The sequence below is a fragment of the Babylonia areolata genome, chromosome 24 (genome assembly GCF_041734735.1).
Source record: "Babylonia areolata isolate BAREFJ2019XMU chromosome 24, ASM4173473v1, whole genome shotgun sequence".
Lineage (NCBI taxonomy): Eukaryota > Metazoa > Mollusca > Gastropoda > Neogastropoda > Buccinidae > Babylonia > Babylonia areolata.
Genome location: NC_134899.1, coordinates 8,996,611 through 9,014,110, shown reverse-complemented (window position 1 = coordinate 9,014,110; position 17,500 = coordinate 8,996,611). Strand labels below are relative to the sequence as shown.

At 43.0% G+C, this 17,500-nt stretch overlaps 1 protein-coding gene across 1 annotated transcript in view; it reads right to left on the bottom strand.

The window, feature by feature from the left end:
* LOC143299160 (uncharacterized) overlaps positions 1 to 17,500 on the bottom strand; it is an 84,557-nt gene that overhangs the window by 10,985 nt on the left and 56,072 nt on the right. Inside the window, exons 14-16 of the mRNA XM_076612289.1 lie at positions 11,204 to 11,400; positions 5,348 to 5,442; positions 2,325 to 2,476 (exon numbers count right to left, since the gene is read on the bottom strand). Coding sequence (XP_076468404.1) covers positions 2,325 to 2,476; positions 5,348 to 5,442; positions 11,204 to 11,400 — 444 coding nt within the window. The remainder of the gene's footprint in view (positions 1 to 2,324; positions 2,477 to 5,347; positions 5,443 to 11,203; positions 11,401 to 17,500) is intronic.

The following is a 17,500-nucleotide window of genomic DNA, read 5'->3' as shown; positions in this document are numbered from 1 at the left end:
CAGGAAACCCTGGTATGGTACATCTGTACAGTGAATAGACCAGGAAACTCTGTGGTCACATTAAGTTCTGAAAGCAAATACTCTCTTTATCCAGGTTGTTCGGTCAAGATGACTCTTTTTTCGTGATGATCATCCCCCCACCCCCACCCCTAGCCCTCCATCTCCCTACCTGTCTTTCTTTAGAGGGTTGTTTCGGGAACAGAACAAAGGACTGTATGCGACATTCGTCGATCTCACGAAAGCTTTCGACACCGTGAGCAGAAAAGGTCTGTGGGAGATCATGAAACGTCTAGGATGCCCCCCAAAATTCCTCAGCATGGTCATCCAACTACATGAGGAACAGCGTGGACAGGTCAGACACAGCAACGACCTTTCGGAGCCCTTCCCAATTGGAAATGGCGTGAAACAAGGTTGTGTCCTCGCGCCGACCCTCTTCACGATCTTCTTCAGCATGATGCTCCAACAGGCCACTGAAGATCTTGGCGACGACGACGGTATCTTCATCAGATACCGCACTGATGGCAGCCTATTCAACCTGAGGCGGCTACAGGCCCACACCAAGACACTGGAGCAACTCACCAGAGAGCTTCTGTTTGCCGACGATGCTGCCCTCGTCGCCCATACAGAAGCGGCCCTGCAGCGTATAACGTCCTGCTTCGCAGAGGCTGCGCAGCTCTTCGGCCTAGAAGTCAGTCTGAAAAAGACGGAAGTTCTCCACCAGCCTGCCCCACGGGAAGAATTCCACGCTCCTCACATCAACATCGGTGAGACAGAGCTGAAGTCGGTCCACCAGTTCAGCTACCTAGGCTGCACCATCTCGTCTGACGCCAAGATCGACAAGGAGATCGACAACAGACTTGCAAAGGCAAACAGCGCATTCGGCAGGCTGTACAAGAGAGTATGGAACAACAAACACCTGAAGAAAGACACAAAGATCAGCGTGTACAGAGCTGTTGTACTGCCCACCCTGTTGTATGGCTCCGAAACCTGGGTCACCTACCGGCACCACATACGACTGCTTGATCGCTTTCACCAGCGCTGCCTTCGCACCATCCTCAGCATCCACTGGAGTGACTACATCACAAATGTCGAGGTCCTGGAGCAGGCAAAGACTATCAGCATCGAGGCAGTGCTGCTAAAGACCCAGCTACGTTGGGCAGGGCACGGTCCAGGATGGAGGACCACCGCCTGCCCAAGATCGCGCTGTATGGCGAACTGTCCACTGGCCACCGTGACAGAGGAGCACCCAAGGAGAGATACAAAGACTCCTTGAAGAAAGCTCTCGGTGCCTGTCACATTGACCATCGCCAGTGGTCCGCAGTAGCCGCTGATCGAGAGACCTGGCGACGCACCATCCACCAAGCTGTCTCCTCCTTCGAAAACAACCGCAGGGCCAGCCTTGAGGACAAACGCAGAAGGAGGAAGAACCACGACGCTGCAGCCGCGAACCCAGACCAGACTTTCCCTTGCAACCGCTGCGGCCGACTCTGCTTTTCCCGCATTGGCCTTGTCAGCCATGAGCGTGCCTGCATCAGACGTGGACAACGCCCTTCCTAGATCTTCGTCAGCGAAGCCAGGCCATGATGATGGTGATGATGTTTCAGCAAGGTCATTGGTCACGTAGCAAGATTCAAGGACCTGTGATCCAAGATGTCTACATATTCTAACAAAAATAATAAATTAAAAAAAAAAGAAGAAAAACAAAATTCATCCGTATATTCCAGCACGGAAGTAGAACTAACATGAACCATGATAGTAAACAGACTAACAAAATCTTTCGTCATTTAAAGGGTGAAATACGCCAGTCATGGATCAATGGTTGGTGAAGAAGCATTATACAATGATATGCACTCACACAAACACACACACGCCACACGCATACACAGAGACATAAACAAACACAAGCACGCACACACACACACACACACACACACACACACACACACACACACACACACACACACACACAAGCACGCATGCACACACGCAGACACGGAGACAGTCACACCTGCCACACCTGCCACACCTGCCACACTTCGCTCTCCCGCTTCACCTTCCATTTAAAAAATGTTACTTTTATCTCTTTACCATTGAGCTGCAAGAAACATAATATCTAAGACCAACACACACACACACACACACACAGACACACACACACACACACACACACACGCACATGTTCCCACCCACCTACACACACACAATGTATAAACACATATATATGCACACACACACACAAACACATACATACCCACACACACACACACACACACACACACCACAAAGATATATACATATATATATATATATACACACACACACACCGATGTGACACAACGGCCATGATGAAGACAGAGGACAAGAGCTGAATGCCCAGGTTGCAATCGTGAAAGCTGACCCACACAGTCACCATCTTCTGACGCCATCCGAACTCCCCTAGTGACGTCAGCAGATCGTCATACGACATGCCCCTTACCTGGAAAAGAAGTTTCAGTTTCAGTAGCTCAAGGAGGCGACATTGCGTTCGGACAAATCCACGTACGCTACACCACATCTGCTAAGCAGATGCCTGACCAGCAGCTTAACCCAACGCGCTTAGTCAGGCCTTGAGAGACAAAAAAGAAAAAGAAAAAAAAAGTTGAATAAATAATAGATAAATACATAACAAAATAACTATTACCACTACTAATAATATGTACAAGGTGCAAAAACGTAATGAAGTCAACTACAAGCGTACATAGATAGATAGATAGATAAATAAATAAATAAATAAATAAATAATAATTATAATATAAAAAAGTAATAGTAATAATAATAATATTAATAAGGAAAAAGAAGACGTTGGAAACTCAACTCCCTCAGTGCAATGTTCACGAACATTTCAACTCATCATGTTCACGAGCATTCAAACTCTTTTAGTGCAATATCCACGAGCATGTAAACTCTTTAAATGCAACATTCTTGAACATTTTAACACCCCCAGTGCAATGTTAACGAATATCTTAACTCTTTAAATGAAATGTTCACGATGATTCAAACTTTTCGGATATGATATTAATGAACACTTCCCATTCCTGCAGAGCAATATTCACGAGTATTCTAACACTTATGATACCATATCTGTGAGTATTTCAACTTTTTAATGCAATGTCACGGACGACCTAGTGGTTGCAGTATTTTATTATATATTTTTGTTCAGATGGGGGTTCGAATCCGTATCGTCCCCTTTTCGGCAGGCGAAGTTGGCGGGTGCAGTGTACCGCTGGGATTTATTCTTGATGCGGGTGTGTTGCTGTTGTTTGTGCTCAGGCTTTTTATCATGCACGTTTCTCTTTGTAGCTGGTCGTAGGGCCAGAGGCGTGCCTTGGTTGTGTAACAATGTTTTGTGACACAATTTATGTGTTACGTTTTTCTTAAAGTTTTGGTGTATGACGTATTTGTAGAATGACGTAGGTGTTTAACGGATATCGGGGAAAGTGTCCTTGGAGAAGGTCGTGAGGAGAGCGGCGTTTGGCTGCTGCAGTTGTTTGTTTTTTGTTCTGTTTTCCCTCTGTAGACGACCAAGTGTCCGCCAGATGGGAATATCAGCATTCGGTGTATCTTCGTTTCTGTGTTAGGCACTTTTAGTTGTTTTTTCACACAACTCGCTGTGCGTAGGCCAGTGGTTGCACTTTTTTTTTTTTTTTTTTTGTCGTCTGGTCGAAGTTTTCCTGGACACTGTTCTAACCAAGAGACTCCGTCCAATGTTCGTCTTCGTGGTGTTGGATCTTCCACTGGTCTCCAGCTCCATTATTTTTAGACCACCCGCCTCATGTTACCGGCGACGGGTCTGCCAACGTTGCTACTGACGCTGGGTTTGGAGGACCACTACTTCAGCCCGCCAGCGTCTTCAAGGATTTCACCTTTTCATGCTTGACAGTGATATTTCCATGTTCAAAAGGGAAAGACAATTCAGTGCTTCAATATTTTTTTTCTTTTCTGCTCCTGAGGACTCCTGGTCAGATTTCCCTCTTGACATTTGTGCTTCAGTAACCTATACTTTTATTTAGTTGTGTGCGTGTGATAATAATTGAAACTTAGTCAACTTCATATTCGCATACACTCACATACTCGCACATATACATGATACTCACTTGTGGAGAGTGAGAGAGAAAGTGTTGGACTGAATGATGCTTACCTGCGTTTAATGTTGGTCATCTGTGTTTAAATGTTGGTTGGAGTGGGGGTTGAGATGAGGGCCCCCCAAGTAAACTTGAAGTGGTTCTTCAGTAATTGGCTGTGTGGCCATACCCATCAGTATCCTTTGGATACTTTGTTGAAGGAAATATGAATACTTCTGTTTTTGTTCCTTCTAAATGATTTTTTTCATTATTATTTTTTTTCCTTTTTAATACATTCATACAATTACATAATTAAGTACATTGAATGCGTTGTGAAAATCTATTTCTGTGTGGGCTTGTTGGTGTTGTGGCGTCTGTAGTGGGGCATTGGGGGAGAGGGTGCACGTCCGCTTTAGCACGCGTTTGACATGCAATATTCACGAATATGTCAACTCTTTTCATGCTTGGTTTACGAGCATTCCAACTTCTTTAGTGTAGAATGTCTACCCTGTTAATGATATGCTAATGACCATTTCAAATGTTTCAATGCAATATTTACGAGCATTTCAACTGTGTTTGCGCAATGTTCACGAGCGTTGTAACCCCTCTAGTGCAATGTTAGCGAGTATTTCAAGTCAGTGAGTGCAGTATTCATGAGTCTTTCAACTGTTTTAGTGAAACATTCACAACTCCATCATTGAAAGTTCACAAAATATGTCATCCCATTTGTGCAGTGTTCGCGAAGTATCAGCATATCAATGTAAAAACAAAACAAAACAAAAAAACAACAACACACACACACACACACACACACACACACACACACACACACAACCTAAACAACAACAACTCCAGAAGCATTTTACTTCTATCAAAAACCTACATCTGTGTATATCTGAGCTTCTTCAATTTCACAAACCAATTCGATCATAGTCATTTGTTTAAGATCGCAGATCTATGTCCCTGGGCGAATAGACACTAGAAAGCGCACATCTCCGAGTCTTCTCTGCTTCTCTAAACATCAGAAAAATGTCTTCTCTCACACTTTAAGTATCACTTCAGAAGTCAGTGTTCTTCTCTATGCCCTTTCTGATACAGTCGCACTGAGAGAGAGAGAGGAGAGGGAGGGAGAGAGTGTGTGTGTCTGAGTGTGCGTGTATATGAGTATGTGAGTGTATATATATATATATATATATATATATATATGTGGGTGTGTGGGTATGAGTGAGCGTGTGTGCGTGTGTTACCCATTTGGAAGATTCATCGTCTTCGTTGTCAATCGCCTCTTCCTCTGCTTCGAGCTCTTTTCCTTTCCAAGACATCTTCTGTAACGGGATGCTGTCTGTAACACACACACACACACACACACACACACACACACGGACATACACACATACACATACACACATAATATTATGCATATACACACGCACACAGGCATGCACGTACACATACCCACACCGACACTCCCCTTACCTACTCTCCACTGCCCCTCGCCCCGTCACTCCCCTCACCACACACACACATACTCGCGTGCGCGTATATGTTTTTATTCAACTAAACAGCTTTTCAACAACTTACCAAAAGTTCGCCTGCTCATTATTTTCAACGTTTTGTCGACGTTTGAAATAGCAGGGGTGCCTGAGGGCAAATGCGAGCGGGCAAGTCTAATTGCGAACGATGGCTTTGGGTTCATGTAGACAATTGAAATTGGAGCCGATCTTTAACTCATTAGACATTACACATTATTGGAACATCGCACCAGACTGTTGTATTGTTGGTTTTGATCACACATGCACACAAACACACAGACATTTAAACACACACACACACACACACACACCGCACCGCACACAAAAACACCCTTTTGGGAGTGCTCAGTGACTGTGCAGCATCGTTCGCAAAATAGACTCTCGTCAAAATATCCTATGGTCTAATTGCAAACGACACTGTTTTGCAGATTCGTGTCAAAAGTGACATGCTGAACTGTCACCGGTATGCTTTCTTCGATTCTCCCAGCACTGGTAATGCGCATTCAACATATCCGATCAAATCAATTATTTAACAGTGTGTCAAAGTCAAAGTCCTACAACTTGCTTCCATTGATTTTAGGATTTCGAGAGCACGTTTGTAACTCTGGTCGGCAGTGGTGCGCGAAGAGAAGAAAGAGCGCGTAAACAGCCAGAAATAGCTGATGTTTGACTGATTCTTGGAAATGGATATTCATTAAGGTATTAGAAAAAGGTCGAAGCAGACGTTAACTTGTGAAATGCAACCGTTAAGAACGGTTCGAAGTGGGGCGGTATACGAATCGTTCGTAATTGCACGCTGTTCACAATTACCCATACCTACCCTACCCCGTTTGTTAGTGTATAATATTATATCAATATCCGTGCCTCTGTGTCTTCAGGCTAGACCCTCGCTCAGCAATAATAATAATAACAATAACAATAATAATAATAATAATGTGGAGGCTTTAATAGCGCCGTTCTCCGCCTTCAACTGCAGGCTCACCGCGCTTTTGAGTAAAACAAATAGATATCTAACACTTTAAAACATACTGATAAAAATGGCATAAAACGATTCAAGATCCCACTAATCATTCACGCCACAAACAAGGCACCACACACACACACACACACACACACACACACACACTGGTTCTCAGCAGGTTCGAACTCGCGCCTCCAGGGTGATCGCCACTTCAGGACTGAGTCACATTTTCTTGGCAGATGTTTTAACCACTGAGCTATCGTACGCCAAGTTTGAGTTGGGAAGTTTACTTTCATTCCTCCTCAACCAGATCCAGCTGGAACTCTTTTCTGCTGCTCCTGCCATTGCCTTGAGAACCCATTTCATCTCTCTGCCAGAAATCGACAGCTGTTGCATGAGGATGTGGGCAGATGCACTCACAAACCCTCTTGCACCAATCTCTATAGCGAGGACTTCGTTTGGAAGCCAGATTCTCTCAGGCTAGCATACTTCTCGGTCTTGTAGATGTGGGCTTCCTCCATTCTGCTTTCGTATGGCATAGTGAACTCAATCAGAATCGCTTGTTTCGTTGCCTAGGAGTGAAGTACTATGTCAAGTCTCATGCCTCTCTTGCTGATGATTGCCGGGTGTTTCCCCTCTGGTACCTACAACTGTGCATTCCCAATCTTCGGCACCATTAGGCAGCCCACGTTTCCATGCTTTGGATGTTACAGCTGTTCCTGGCCAGACTTTATTGCCTTCTGCAGAGCGCAACTCTACTGGAACTTCTGGTGGGGCTGGTGCTCCTTGGACAGTGCTTACTACGTGTGAAATTTCTTTTAGCACTTGGTTGTGCCTCCCCGTCTCCATGTTCCACTGTTCGTTTGCCATGGCAGAGTGGGCACGCAGGGTCATCTGCTTTCCCCCATTTCACCAAGCTTGTATTCGAGGGAAGGATGTCGTACACAGATCTTAGAATGAAGCTGATCCTCAGAGGGACCATGTTCCACATGTCGCTCTAGCTGAGGCTCCTTTAAAGTGCATTTTCCCATGTTGTCCACTGCCCCTGCTGGCCTTGTCGGACTGCCTTCTGGACTCTTATATGTGCATGTGTCACATTAAGAGAAATGTATTCACTGTTCATTGTATTGTTGAAACAGACATGTATTTAATGCTTTGGCATTTGGCTGATGTTGAGTGGCAATGAATTCCATTGCCTGGTTGCAGTGAAAGAAAAAGCACGTTCTCCAAATATCTTTGTGCGGGTCTTTGGTGTACATAGAATTAGTTTTTGCTGTGGACGAACGAAGAGGCCGAGAAGGTGAGTAGACAGACAGAAGATCGGAAATATAGTTTTTGAAGAATCTGAAAAGAAATTATGGCAGAAGAGAAAGAATTCATAATGTATACATGCTTCAACAGGGAGCCAGTATAAAGTTCTAAGTAGAGGCGTGACATGGTCTCGTTTTTTCGCCCTGAGGATAAGGCTTGTAGCTGAGTTCTGTTCCTTTTGCAACCTGTCCAAGCATCGCTTAGGACAGCCAGCAAGAAGAGCATTGCCATAATCAAGCCTTGACAAGACGAAAGCACAAACAAGCGTCTTAGCTGCTGCAATTGTCAGGGAGTGACGAATGGAACTGATCTGACGGAGAGCAGTATAGGCAGATCTGCAGATGTGAGTGATTTGATTATCAAGAGACATCATCAGAGGTAATGAATCCAAGGTTGACTGCAGAAGGAGAGAACAAAATATCAGTTTCCAACACGAATGGTAGATGGCTTTCAATGAACTGGATATGATCTCTTTGAGCTTATGAGAAGGGCTTCAGTTTTATCATCGTTTAATTTTAATTTATGATCTGTCATCCAAGATCAACCTGACCAATACAACTTTGCATGACCTCTGCAGTATGCTCTATTCCTGAAGGAGGAGAAAAAATATATAATTGAGTGTCATCAGCAAATGACTGGTTTGAAATGGAGTGACTGTCAATGAGTAATTAAAGGGGTTTGATGAATATGATAAATAAAACAAGGCCAAACACCGAGTCCTAAGGTACACCACAGTAAACAGGTTCTGGGTCAGATTAAAAGTCACTAACAATAACTGTAAGTGTGACCTATAAGGCAGCGCTGAAAACAACTCAAGGCTGTTCCACAGATGCCATAATGTTATGAGTGTACGAAGTAAAAGGGAATAATCAATCGTGTCAAAAGCAGCACTCAAATCAAGTAGAGTCAGTAGATATGCATCACCACAATCAAAGGTGAGTAGCATGTCATTTATGACCTTAATCAGTGCCGTTTTAGTGCTGTGCTATGTACACACACAATAACCACGGGAATATAAGAAGAGCTGTCTCTGGGAAAAAAACCTGACGAGTAAACATACGTACATGTGAACAGAAAAGGAAATAATATGAAAGAAATGAAAAGAAAAACAAATGTAGCCATGTACCCGAGTGGTTTATTATTGTAAAGGGGATGGTACAAAAGAATTAACAATGATTTACTGAATTAAAGGATAGAAAATATCCACATGCAGACCAGGGGCACACAGCAGGCCAGTCACAAAAGGGGTTTTTCTATTGTTTTATTTACAATATTAAGAGATAAGAGGAAGAGGAGGAGAAGAGATAAGAGACAATGCAGCGATATGGCGATGAAGCTGGCTGTTGCAGCAACACACACTCAGTGTACGACACAGCAAGAGAGACAGAGAAAGAGCAAGCTCTAGCCAGTAACTGGCCTGGTGAAAAGTGACCAGTCATCACCTGCTGTGGCTATTTATGCAAGTTAAGCGAACTGCAATGCCGCCCGCGTGTGCTGCGAAGCAAATCAGGCCAATGGCACTAAATATTTGAGTAATCTGTGTTTGTTACAAGGTGTTCAGTAATAGATTTCTAAATGATTCGTGAATCGATTTACGTCGGATTGGTCGCAAAAGAGACAGCTCAACATCTACTTTCTAATGAGTATAAAATGGAGTGTTGATTAATTAAGATGTATTTATAATCTTAATTTAAGTCACCTTAAAAGGGTCAGTTTTTGCGAGCATGTCGCTGAAAATTACAAACTGCATTAAATCAGTTTGATGTAGGCAAACACAAATGGTATAGATTTAAAGATGAAATTGCGACGATTCTTCCAGTATATAATACTTGTAGTTAACTAATCCAACAAAAGAGATATTTAATTAAATACGGTGTGTCAGAAACACAGTTTTCACCTCAGTCAAAGCCGTCAAGCAACGCAATGTGTGGAGTGATTGTCGTTAAGAACAGTGTGTGGGCACGCTATTGATGTGGCATCTGCTATTGCTTGTGTGCGAAACAATTTTTGAAGTCAGTTGGGTGCTTGGTTACACAAAGAAAAGCGAAAATAAACTTATGAAACGGAAAGAAAGCAAAATAAAATAAAACAGCGGCAGAGCAAGACTAAATTCTCCCAGCTGCGGCCCCATTTTCTCTTCTCAAGGTCCCCTGGGTTTTATGAAGATCCTGAAACACCCCTACCCTTTCGCCTTCACATACTGCTACAGCACCCCTGTGGATTCACAAAGGAAAGCACGAATGATAAAACATGCCCCGTCCATGACTTTGCTTTGCATTTGCTGTGTGTGTGTGTGTGTGTGTGTGTGTGTGCGTACGTACGTGTCGCTTGCTGAAAAGGCTGTGCAGCACATCAGTTTGGGTTACGTGTATGTGTGACTAGCTGAAAAGACTATTGATTCTATCTTTCTTGAATGGGTTGGTAACACGCATGGTTCAGACTGAACATGGCGTGATTTTCGTACAATGGACAAAACGGCCAGCGTTTATGCAAGACTGACTGTGTATTCATCATGGGGTGTGGGTTCGGTAGACTGAGTTAAAAGTGTGAAAATAAATCTTTATGTGTGTGTTGTGTGTTGAATAGTGTGTGTGTGTGTGTGTGTGTGTGTGTGTGTGTGTGTGTGTGTGTGTGTGTGTATTTGTGTGTGTGTGTGTGTGTGTGTGTGTGTGTGCACGAAAGTCTGTATGGTCACGTTTGTGTGTGCGTGGTCAAAGGCGCAGATGTGTGCATTAGAAGAAGAAAAGGAAAATACATTGATGAAAGATACAAGTTCAATATTGTAGAACACAATTAATGCTTCTTTCAGTAGGCTTCACTGCTGTATACTTGAGATACCAAAAAAAAAAAAAAAAAAAAAAAAAGACGTGCAGGTCTAGACACATAATTTCCCCACAGTCCATTTCTAGTTTGAGGAATTTTATACTCATTGTTGATACAGATTCAATTTCTACACTAATGACAGGTCCACCAAATCAACGACACGTTCATTGTCTGTGTCAATCAGAGAGCCATTCATTCTGTTTCTGGTCCCCAAACCATGCAAAGGCAGACGAAACAACACCAACAACATACATGGATGGCGGTCAGTTCGTGTCCATAGCATGGGTCATTTCGCGCCGTTATGAAGCCTAACTCCTGATCAAAAGGGCGGATGACACGCAGCATGTCATTTCTGACACACCTAGATTGCAGAACAGACAACCATTTTCGTTTGAATAAACATGCTAAATTAGAATGCAACAAATTGGGAGTTAGTCACCTCCAGTATCTACCTGCCATGGATTCTCTTCACTCACCTTTCACTTGCACGTCAGGGGTCTCCTTCATCGATGGTGGATCGGATCTTAGCGGTATGTGGTGGTCGCTGGCGTCAGTGCTGCCATTGGTTGGACGAGACAACATGGAGCCTTCGTGTGTACTGTCATCTGCCATGCTGACTTCGTTAAGAAAATAGAATGGAGATGAACGATCTACTGGCTGACAACTTTTAGGTCAAGTTGTTCGGGGCATGGGTCTCAGTTCAGTCACCGTTGCGTTGTTCGGGAGAGGTTAGAGTCCTGGTGCTGACTCCAGTTTTCGTGGCTCCTTTGAAAGCAGGACCCGTGTATCAGCTTATCACCCAGTCAGCCGAACTGCACAGACCAGTAGCATGTGTTGCGTGTCAATTCAGTCAGGGTCGTTTGCTTCTGTGCCTGATGAATAGGCCCCAGACACGTGTCAATTCAGTCAGGGTCGTTTGCTTCTGTGCCTGATGAACAGGCCCCAGGCAGAGGAGGATTTATAATGGAGTAGCTATACCTGTTGTTAATGCACACAAAGGGACGGGCTTCAAAGGGACAGGAATGTGGCATCATGTTGTGGCATAGCCAGTGGAGCAAAACGTCCTTTTGTATATTATGCAGAAAGTATTCAAGATAAAAATCAGTTTCCTGAATACCCTTCTAAAGTTATTTGAATCACAGATTCCTCCCTCCTCTCTCTGTCTGTCTGTGTAATAGAATTACCCCCCCCCCCTCTCTGTCTAAACGCCACTCTCTTCCTCTCCCTTCCCCGGTCTGAAATTTACTCTCTCTCTCTCTCTCTCTGTCTGTCGCGAGAGGGAAGATTACGTTATTGACTTTTGCTCCGTTTTCTATTTCGTGTGCCTGTGCGCAGGTATTTTTTGTATAGTTTTAGACTTCGAACTCCTGGTGTGTGTGTGTGTGTGTGTGTGTGTGTGTGTGTGTCCATCAGTTGTTGTCAGTTTGAGTGGCGAAACTGATGACAGAATAGTCTACAATAAGGCAAAAAGAAGTGATGGAAAATGCATTAAGAAGGCAAAGTTTTTATATAGGAAAAAAATAGAAGAAAATTTGCCTGCACACAACTCTAGGAATGTGTGGACCGGACTGCAGAACATCACTGATTACAAAATGACCCACCGGATAGTCGAAAGCACTGACAGAACTCTTCCAGACAAACTCAACATATTCTACTCCAGATCTGACAAACCAATATCTATTTCTGATGTGGTTGCACCCAAAATCATCCCCACTCCCCCTTTCATAGTCCAAGAGAATGAAGTCAGACATCACTTCAGTCGACTGAAAATGAGAAAAGCCGCTGGCCCTGACAACATCTCACCAGGCCTTTTGAGGAAGTGTGCAGTCCAACTATCTCGTGTCTTCACTGACATTTTTAACATGTCCCTTCAGTCATGTGTGGTGCCACACTGCTTTAAGAAGTCAACAGTTATTCCTGTTCCAAAGAAAGCACAACCTAGTTGTCTTAATGATTATCATCCCGTAGCCTTAACATCAGTCGTCATGAAAACATTTGAACGCTTGATTCTGCAATTCCTAAAAACCTGCATTCCTTTACCAGTTCGCCTATAGAGCTAACAGATCAGCTGAAGATGCCATTAGCATGGGTCTCTACCACGTCTTCAGACATCTCGAAAATCCTAACGGTTATGCTAGGATCCTTTTTATTTCGCCAGTAGCTTTTTCCCCAAAGCAGTCGATGCCCTGTCTCTCGAACAAATAAAGTATGATTAAACAGAACTCTGCAATCAACAACCATCTACCTGAAGATCTGTCATTAGCCCCATAGACATGTAATATGCGCGCGCGCGTGTGTGTATGTGTGTGTGTGTGTGTGTGTGTGTGTGTGAGAGAGAGAGAGAGAGATTCAAAGATTCGAAAACTTTATTACTCAAGGATAAAGATTTTAGGCATCGCCTAGTCTTCCAATCTGTCCTGTGACAACAATAACAATAACACTAACGATAACGACACAACAATAATAATTTTGTTAACTCTGCTACATCTACTGCTACAACTACGAATCATCATCATCATCATCATCATCATCATTAACATCGTAAAAAGTAATAAAACGAACGCATTCTACTGCTACATCTACTGCTACAAGTACGAATCATCATCATCATCATCATCATTAATATCGTAAAAAGTAATAAAACGAACGCATTCACACATTCACATCCATACACATGCACACACTCTCTCCACCCAACACACACACACACACACACACACACACACACACACACACACACACACACACACTTATGCACATACAAAAACATGACCGAAGTGAGAAACAAACAGCGGATATAAAGAGAACAGAGAAACACGACTTTATCATTGTACATATACAGAAGTGATTAATTTGCTGATGCAGATGTTACAGGTAATAACATCCAATCAACGGGCGAACAAGTAAAACATTAAAGCACAAAGGTAGAAAATAAAATAAATTAACTGCATGTAAAGGTATAAATACAAATTTCACAAAAATCATGATTTTCTGTCTTTTTCAGCCGGTAAAAAAAATTGCTTTGCGGGCCTATTATTTGTAGAGCAGAAGTTTTCGTATGCTTGATTTGAAGGAACGTAATGAATCGCGCATCTTAATGAACGAAGGAAGAAAGATCCAAACAGATGGTCCAAAAAATGCAAAGCTAGATTTGTACAAATCGATGCGCACACGAGGCAGAATATAATTATCTGAATCGTAACGCTCTGATGCCCGTTGAACAAGGTCATTGGGGTATGGTGGTGACATATTTTTGTGTACTTTGAACACGAGGACCATTTTATTGCAGTCGCATTGCTTGAAAAGTGGTAATATTTCCAGTTTTGTTAATTGTTCATATGTTGATAGGGAGTGGTCTGGTAAAATAAGTTTAGCTGCTCGTCTATGCAATGAGTTAACTTTTTTTTTTAGCTGGTTGTGACTGGTATTGCTCCAGACTGTAGATGCATAATTGACATGAGAAAGACAATGTGCCCGAAGAATAATTTTCTGGTTGGAACATCGACGTAATATCTAAGTTTATTGAGTAAGAACAAATTTCGGGCTAACTGTTTGCATACATGGTTGATATGAGCTTGCCAGTTCAGTTCTTTATCAGTAATTACCCCTAGAACGTGGTGCTCACAAACTTGTTCAATGAGTTCTTGTTTACCTCGAGCTTTAAAACGAGAGGTTTACGTTGGTGTTTCTGTCTAGATGTAGGTGCCATACTTTTTGTCTTGTGTTGGTTTAAGTTCCATGTGATTTTGATAGCACCAGTCTGAAATGTCATTTATTCCCTGTTGTAGAGATGATTCTACAAGATCAATGTCGGTGTCGCTGCAATGAAGGGAACTGTCATCAGCGAACAGATCGCAGATGACATTGCTAGGTGATATATGCATCAGCAAGTCGTTAATATAGATGTCCTTCAGAAGAATACGAGCCGTTTAAGCAAACACGATGTGTTCTGTTTTCCAGGTAAGACCGGAAAAAGGAAGCAGTTGACTGGTTTTGAGTATACTCAGTCAGGTTTTTTTTATATATATATATTATTTTATTTATATCAAAAGTTTTCTTTAAATCTAGAAAAACTGTTCCAGTGATCTTTGTTTTGTTGACTGCAGATAACCACGTATCACAAAGCCGGGTTAATGTTGTGTGAAAGGAGTGATAACGCCGAAAGCCGGACTGAAGGGGATGAAAAAGGTTATATAGCTCCATATGTTTCATAAGGTGCTTGTGGACGTGCTTTTCGAGAGGCCTGGACACTACTGATAGAGAGGGAAGAGGGAGAGGGAACGTTGTTCTTTTCGATGCACAAACTGTAAATGTTTGAAAGGGAGTCTACTATGTAGGGAAAAGCAAGTTTGATAACAGATGCATTTATTGTCTGGACCCATTGCTTTGTATTCTTTAGATTTGAGATTAAGGAACCAACTTCATGAACAGCAAGTGGAGGGATAGCGAATGAGTTACTGGATTTAAGACGCTCTTGACAAAATGTTTGTAGCGACGGAGGAGTAATGTAACATTCTGAAGGAAGATAGTTTGCAGATGTTTGTGCTGACTTAGCTATGTTTAAAAAATGTTGAGAGTATCCGTTGTCCACACAGCCGCGACAGCATTTGTTTTCTTTCTATGCTTATCGGTAATTTCACTAACAGCACGCCATAATGTTGCCGTGTCTCTGTTATTGCTGATAAGTTTTTCAAAAGGATCTGACTTTGTTTAACTATATCTTTCACCTTATTTCTTTGCTTTTTGTATTCAGTCTCTATCCCATCCGCATCTAATGCATCTCTAAATGCCAAAGCTTTGACAAGATCTTGCGTCGGAAGTGTTTTGTGTTTTACTCTCCTCGTCCGAAGAGGAGCATGTCTGTCAACGACTGCAAGAAAGGTGTCATACCATGATGTTGACGCTTGCGCTGGATCCGCAGTCATGAAAACTTTTGGGAAGGGTGCCAAGCTCAAATCAAGAAAAAAATGCAGTGGAACTGAAATTTCTGAAAGAGCGGTATTGGATCGTTGTGTGACCCTTGTTTTATTTCCGAGGAAGTTTACAATAAACAGCTGGGGGAATTCCTGTGATGTCGCTGTGTGTGAAAACTGTCGTCAGCGTGCTGCGAATGAGGTGACAGGTGTAGGCGTGGTGTGTTGTGTGTGTGTGTGTGGTGTGTGTGTGTGTGTGTGTGTGTGTGTGTTCAGGTCAGGCCAGAGGTTCTTCTCTGCTACAGGTGACTATGTAACCCAGTAATACCTGCCGTATGTGGGGAATACACTATGTATATCCGATCTGGAGAGGGATAGTCTCTGCCTGATTTGGCACATCATTAAAGAAGGCTTATAAGGGGGGTGGCTGCTGGCCCCCTATACATAACCTGCGGGGCGCATGACCTACCGACGTGTGGATACGCCCTAGCGCCCACGATGTGTGCGTGTTTGTGCAAGAAATAAATTCGTGTTTTGATTCGTTTTGTGCTCTTGTCAGTGTGACATATGTCACGTGCTTTACGTGCAGCAGAATAAAATGTTCTAAATGAATGACCACCTTTTCAGTTTACCGACACACACACACACACACACACACACACATTGAGTCATCGGAGTTCGTAGGCGAAATGGGAATAGGCAATTCGGGTTCACTACTTTAGTGTTGGACGAATAGGAACTGGGCGAAATAGGAAAAAGCGAATGGGAATGCCTGTCCAGAGTGCAACTGACTGGCACGCAGTGTAAAAACGACAGGAATGCTCTCGCGGTGATGTTAATTGCACGCAAACGTGGTGTAACAGCCGTACAAACACAAAACAAACACAAAGCATGTACGTTGGGAAAACACACACATACCCCCCCCCCTTGCCCCCCCCCTCCCCCCCTCCCCCCCCCACACATATATATATATATATATATATATATATATACATGTCTGTGATGTGTGGAACATAAACCCTTCTGTGTGGGCCTGCTTGAATAGGAATGTTTTTTTAATTATTCGAAAGATTAGAGTGGTAAACAAACACAAAAAAGAAAGGTATAAAAATTAATGAACGCTAAGCGAGCGTGTTTTCTCCATCTTGAATTTGGAAACACGGAAGATTCTATCACAAGCAAAAGAGTAGACAGGTCATTGTTTAAAACTTTGCAATCAATGTGACGGCGCGCGGGCATGGTCACACCTATGCGCTAACGTTCGTGCGGTCACGCATTCACAAGCATCACATGCGTGTGTTGCGCACAGACTAACCTTCCCCCGGAGTAACGCCACTTACTGGATGACCTCAGTGATCACTGACTTCGAGCGTTGATCAACCAAGCATAAACTTTTTTTTTTTTTTTTTTTTTTATAAACCAGATTAAGAATTACGGAGTGGAGCCTGCTTGGACACTCAGCTTAACTCTTGTGCTCCAGAAATGTGCTTCTGATAGACGATGTAAAACCCTCTCGCATAGAAGAATGTGCACAAAAAAATCATTTGTCCCCTCTTCTGTTGCTGTGATAAAAAAAAAAAAATTCGCACAAATAATGTTTTCATTCGATCGCCTGTGCTTTGTTTATTACTCTGACGATGGTTGTCTTTCTTCTCTCTATGAATTATTGTATGCGTGCGTAAAGAAAGAAGTGAGTGTAGGGACAGGATTTAGGGGAAGGCGGGATAGATGTGTGTGTGTGTGTGTGTGTGTGTGTGTGTGTGTGTGTGTGTGCGTGGCGCACGCACGCACGCAATCAACCACAAGTAATGTATGAATGTATGATCTTTTCTTTTGTTGGGGAGGGAGGGGTGTGTGTGT